General features: G+C 43.7%; 1 protein-coding gene across 1 annotated transcript; it reads right to left on the bottom strand.

The window, feature by feature from the left end:
• Positions 1-5,202: 5,202 nt before the first annotated feature.
• LOC147904666 (uncharacterized) lies at positions 5,203-5,665 on the bottom strand. Its single transcript, XM_087398137.1, has one exon. It carries the CDS (start codon positions 5,663-5,665, stop codon positions 5,231-5,233), a length of 435 nt encoding a protein of 144 aa, XP_087254263.1. The 3' UTR covers positions 5,203-5,230.
• Between the last annotated feature and the right edge of the window lie 563 nt (positions 5,666-6,228).

The raw sequence follows: 6,228 nt of genomic DNA, 5'->3' as shown, positions 1-6,228 counted from the left end.
TGTATCTTCCTTACCTTTTTCTGGAGGATGTTCTTGTTTCTCTTTCTCTTTCTTATCTCTCCTTGAGCTTCCCTCCACTTTGTCCTTACTTGCTTCATTGGCTTTTTGTGAAGCATAAGTATTGTACAAGTCTCTTTCTCGCACCAGTACTTGTCCTTTAGGAAAATCTATCCACCAGGGACAATGTGCTAATTCCCATTGAGAGAGACGGTGCATGCCAGGTGGATACATGCATGCAGCATGACCAATCTCCACCCAACTCTTGCACAAATTTGGAATGTCAGAGATCCTTTTCTCTATTGCCAAGTGGGAGAGATATCTATCAACCAAGAAACACAAAAAAATTGGATGTCCCAAACCATCAAAAGGTCAAAAAATCAAGTGGAACAACCATCAATGATTGTGTAAGTACATGAATCAATAGCACAAAAATAGACAAATGAAAAATGAACCTTCGAATGAATTGACAACATACCTATAAACCACCCTATGGGCAGCCATGTCCAACTCAGATAGTCCATCTCCTTTTTTTCCACCCTTGCTCTCCATCTTTGTTTCCTTTGATCTTAGCACCACAAACATATGTTTTCTCCCCTCCAGTTTTATATCCTCCATGTATTGCTGCAATGTGTAATCCTTAGGGGTATCCAAAGGCATGCCCATTGTTGTGATTACCCTCAAATCTTCAAGCACTTTCAATGACTGTCTCTCCACCTTCTCCAAAAATATCTCTCTACTAATCCACCTAAACAGTAAAAGTTGACGCAATTTTATAATAAAAAAATAAGAGTCATGTTATTGGCAAGAAACAAACAAACACCATGAAAGATGATTTGTATTGGTAGAAGAAACACACCCTCTATACTCAAGGTCGCCCACAGGCATGAAGTACATGTCTCGCATAGGTTTAGTGGCTTCTAACAAAGAAAGGAAAATATTTTTTTTTTCTAATCTCAAATCAGACTTTGCAATGAGTTGGAACTTCTCCAATGTCACGCAAGAGTCCGCACCATCAAAGCGCAAGGCAAACAACTTTTCCAACCAAGCCTCTCCAAGACCAGGATCTATACAATTCAACACCTATCCAAAGATGACATGTCAGTCACTTAACTTCAAAATAAATGCAACAAAGTATAGAAAATTCAATTCACACCTTTCCCATCCTATCAGCAATTCTCTTTTGAATTATGGTACGCTACTTTCCTTCTGCCTCTCCCCTTTGATCTAAAGGTAGCTTTGTAGATATTTTGTCCATTGCTTTTTTAAGCTCTGTATTGTACTCAACCTACATACATAAGTTCCAATTAGAGAAAGCAAAGGAGTGATAAAGAAGTAAGCATCAATACAAATGCAACATTCTACCTGGAAGACAAGCCTTGCCAGATAACCTCTTGTCAATGGAAACCATGGCTTCTTCCCTTTACTCTCTTGAGCCCTCCAATTCTCTATTGATTTGATCTCACTCAAAGACAATGTTTTCATAAACACCATAGAGTCACACTCACAAATGTTGTGTGCATTTATGAGTATGTCCCTTAGACTGGGTTTGATAATGGCATGTTCATTCATGCTAGAAAACAAACAATAAAGTACACAACCCAATCAATAAATGCAAAGTAGCATAAAACACAAATGTGGAGAAGATTCAAAGAGTCCATGTACTTACGAATTCATTCGTTGTAGCCCTGCCAAGAGAGCAATCTCACTAATTTTCCTTGGGTCAATTATTGTGCATACCACTCGTACATGTCTTTTCTTGTTTGTAGGAAAGATTTCCTTGATAACACTCATCCATGCAGTGGTCCTATGATTGCCCTCCCAAACAAATAACATCTTTTGCGACATAAAATGAAAGTCAGTGTTAGACATCACATCTTTCTCAAACTCCTCATCCACCTCTCTCCAGGTGGGAGACCAACTCTTCCTCATATCATCTGTCACAACTATCTCCCCTCCATCACTCTTGCAGACAGATACAATGAAAGACCCTTTCTCCGGGAGATAGCCCTCCACTTGAAATGTACTTTTAAGTGAAGATACATCATCACGAAGTCCTCTCACCCTTGCATAAGGTATCAACCTACACAAGGGAATGCGAGGACACTGGTTTGAATCAAGCATCCTACATTTGCCAATCACATCACCTCCTCCTTCCACCTGAACTTCACTATCATCCAACTCATCCTCCTCCACTCTTGGACCTTCATCTCTTTGAGTTGATGATACTTCAACCTCTAGACCCACCACACTTTCTTGCTCTTCGGTTCCACCTAATGATGATTCAACATTGTGATCTACTTTTGTTCCTCTTGTCACCTTTGTAGAATGTGCCACTTGAACTTTTCTGCCTTTTTTTCCTGTCATCCTGAAAAGACAAAAAACAAGGCATTTTTCCAATCATAGTTCTCAAAACCTTTTCAATAAAAACCAAAACTAAAAACAAGAAACAACATGTAACAACAGATAGAGTATAACCTATGGCAGGTTCAAAGGTCTTCTCAAATCTTTCCATATGCTCAAAAAAACATGAGAGCTTTTTCACATATATATATGATAAAGGGTTTGTTTATGAAAACATATGCAATACATATCATGAGGGCAAAGCCCCAAACAGATAATGAAGTGTGTACACCTCATAAGGAAAAAGCTTCAGACAAATATCTCAAACTGCTGACATATATGAATGCAAAGGTGTGTAAACTCGCACTTATGAATAAATATCATTTTACATATCTAGACAAAAATACATGTATCTACCAATGCAATTGATTTCCAGTTTAGGGAACATTCACCCACTTGTGTCCTAAAAGAAAAAGTTTCATCTCCAATGCACATAGTATATCAACTTGTAGTGGTATCTATACACTTAGATATATGGAATTGCAGTGGCAAATATGCACTTCTATGCCTACCCCTTACCCTCATGAAAAGACACCTTGAGAAGCGAAAAAGGACAGCGTGTTAACGTGCTGTCCTTTTTGGCATCTCAAGCTGTCTCTGATGAACGCTTTTCAGCAAGGCTTTTCTACTCAATCCTCCATGTATCAATACTCACAAGAGGTTGCTTCGACTATTTCATCTTTTGTCTCCAAGTATGCTTTGGTATACAGGTCTTATGGTCTTTGGAATGCTATTGGACTCTTGGAGGGATAGGTCACATGGTCTTTTGATCGCTATGCAAGAGGGGACTATTGGACTGCCCGAGGGACCAAAATAGGCAACGCGTTAACGCGCTGTCTCTTTTGGTCTCTCATGCAATTCTAGAGCATAAATAGGATTGTCTTCGAAATGCTACCTAGATGCCGATGGTCTACAAGGTTTTCTAAAAGTTTTCCTCTTATCTCTCTACACTTGAACATTGGACTTGCACTCGCTCATTTGTTTTGTGAACTTCTTTCATCCGTTCAAGAGTTGAATATCACTTGAATGCCTCACATGGGAGCGGGTCTTGGACTGCCTGGGGCAACAAAAGAGGCAGCGCGTTAATGCGCTGCCTCTTTTACTGCCCTTCACAGTCCAAGTTCCCCTCCCTTGCATGACTCTGGGTAACTCTAGCAACCACATACATGCCTCGTATATATGGTTTGTAGAATATGGGTACAAATTTTTGACGGCAAGTCTTATAAAATGAAATGATACCTCGGGCTGCTACACAACCAAGTCAACAAAAAACCTGTGAACACCATCGAGTCCTAAGCAACAACCACCGAGCAATGCAAGCAAAATGGAGTAACGAAACAAAATGGAGCAAGAAAAAGTGGTGAAGAGCCCGAGGAGATAAAATCCGATGCCAAAATGCAGACTAATTAGACTATACAGAAAGGCGTACATCCCATAGCCTGGGGCAGCAAAAGAGGCAGCGCGTTAACGCGCTGCCTCTTTTGCTGCCCCAGGCTATGGTGTGTATGCCTTCCCACACTTCCCACAGTTCAAATGCTGTGGTCGCAGTTGGACTGCCTGGGGCAGCAAAAGAGGCAGCGCGTTAATGCGCTGCCTCTTTTGCTGCCCCAGGCAGTCCAACTGCCACCCCAAGCAGTCCAACTGCCTGGGGCAGCAAAAGAGGCAACGCGTTAACGCGCTGCCTCTTTTGCTGCCCCAGGCAGTCCAACTGCCACCCCAGGCAGTCCAACTGCCACCACCTCCGAGATGTAGATTCCATTAGTTCCAATCCTTCAGGAATTATAGGTGCAACATACGATAGGTGCATTTGTCAGCGAAGGAATCGCCCCAAGATAATGAAGCCGTGCCTGTCGGGGACGAAGAAAATCCTATTCCTGTTCTCCCGTTTCTGATATACTCTGCCTCACTCTATACGAAATTTCCCTCACGAGCGTCCTGTGATTTTGATGATGCGTCCTGTGACTTATTCGCCTGCACATGAGAGTGCCATAATGGAGTTAGAATCCACGGAAGACGAGCACAAAATGCAAGTGCGAGCAGCAAAACTCGAGTGATACCCACCACCCGTGGTAAGGCACTAGGATGGAAGAATGTGTGAGATGGCCGACCAGGTCGTTGAGTTTCTTGTTATTGGAGAAGCTACCGTGACCACTGTCACAAAAAAAAGAGATTACTGTTACGGCTGGGAGACAAGGTGAGAACAGAGATTTGCGAGGCCACAACCCCGACTAACAGTAGATTCACGGCTCTCTTAACGAAACTCAAACACATTGCTACAATCGGCTCGCAGGCAAGCGGGACAATCTAAATCATCTTGCAGCTCCAGCCTCGTCCACTCGACTTTTCGGTATTACTTTTTCATATCCGTCTGATGAATGGCATATAGCTTCGGGAATACTAGCCATTTCTAGCATGATTTTGGGAAATTTAATCGCCGTTACTCAAACAAGTATGAAACGTATGCTGGCATATTCCTCCACAAGCCAAATCGGCTATATCATGATTGGGATACTCGCTGCAGACCCCGATAATGGCTATGCAAGTATGACAACTTATACGTTCATTCACAGCAAGTATGACAACTGCCACCACGCTACGCCACGCCACCTGCTCGACTTGTTGGTAGGTCAAAAAGGCTAAAGGTTCAATTGATAGATGAAGTGGAATCGTATAAATGGTAACAAAGACAGAAGGAATCGTCAAATTCGTTTTACGATTCGTGCTATCGATAGCCTACATATAGGATCTGAAAGCGTGCTCACATGGGAACACACCAACAAATCCTACAAGCTGCTACCCCGCTTTACTATCCGAGCAAGTAGCTTCTCATTTACGCCCCTCTGGCGAAGGAGTCGGTCGGGAACGAGCGCGAGAGACCCATAATGCTCTTGAAGGTGATCTTATCCGGGTTCTTCTCGTCGATGTAAATCTCGTTCACAGGCACCCAGACCAGCAGATCCTTGGCTTTGACGCCTCTGATATCCTTCATCCGCTTCTCCGTGATGGTGCAAGTGACGAGCTCATCGTACACGCAATGGCGGTCGGCCTTCTTGAAGTGGTGCTCCTGGCTACGGCGGGTGACCATCCAGACGAAGCCGGTGTCTTCGACCCAGCCACCTTCGACGATATCCTGGAGGGGGAGGAGGCCACCGGGGAGGTGGAAAGTCTCGAAAAGCTCAGCAGATTTATCAGCACATTCTTCACCGAGGAAGATGACGGCCTTATCACGGACATCAAGGAAGTAGATAGCAGTTTCGACGGCCATAGCTAAAGAGATAGAGATGGAGATGGAGATGGAGATATTGAAGATGAAGAGAGGAGCATAACAAAGAAGGGCTTGTGTAGAGCATTGAATATAAAGCGAGTTTTACGAATTGTTCGTGCTGGAAGTGAAAACTCTATAGGACACCGCAGACGACACCTCGGCACACAAGCTAATATCCATCATAACGATGGGCATTACAATATAAGCCACCAGAGAAAGGGAGATGAAAGCGAGGCGCCGAAAGGAAAGAACGAAAGGAAAGAACAAATGCTGTGGTGGCAGTTGGACTGCCTGGGGCAGCAAAAGAGGCAGCGCGTTAACGCACTGCCTCTTTTGCTGCCCCAGGCAGTCCAACTGCCACCACACCACAAAAGAAGCTATCGTGCCACCACAGCACAAAAGAAGCTATCGTGCCACCCCAGGCAGTCCAACTGCCACCACAGCCTTTGATGTCACGTGTAATCTATCAGGGGTCGGTCGATCTTCGATCTTCCAGGATCTCTCTCGTCAAGCGGGTTCGAGGTGCTCGGCTCATTAGCCATTGTTTATGAAACAGATAGAGA

This window comes from Dipteris shenzhenensis, chromosome 2 (genome assembly GCF_047967505.1).
Source record: "Dipteris shenzhenensis isolate YYH24624 ecotype China chromosome 2, Dip_SZ_1.0, whole genome shotgun sequence".
Classification (NCBI taxonomy): Eukaryota; Viridiplantae; Streptophyta; class Polypodiopsida; order Gleicheniales; family Dipteridaceae; genus Dipteris; species Dipteris shenzhenensis.
This window is presented reverse-complemented; position numbering and strand designations above follow the sequence as displayed.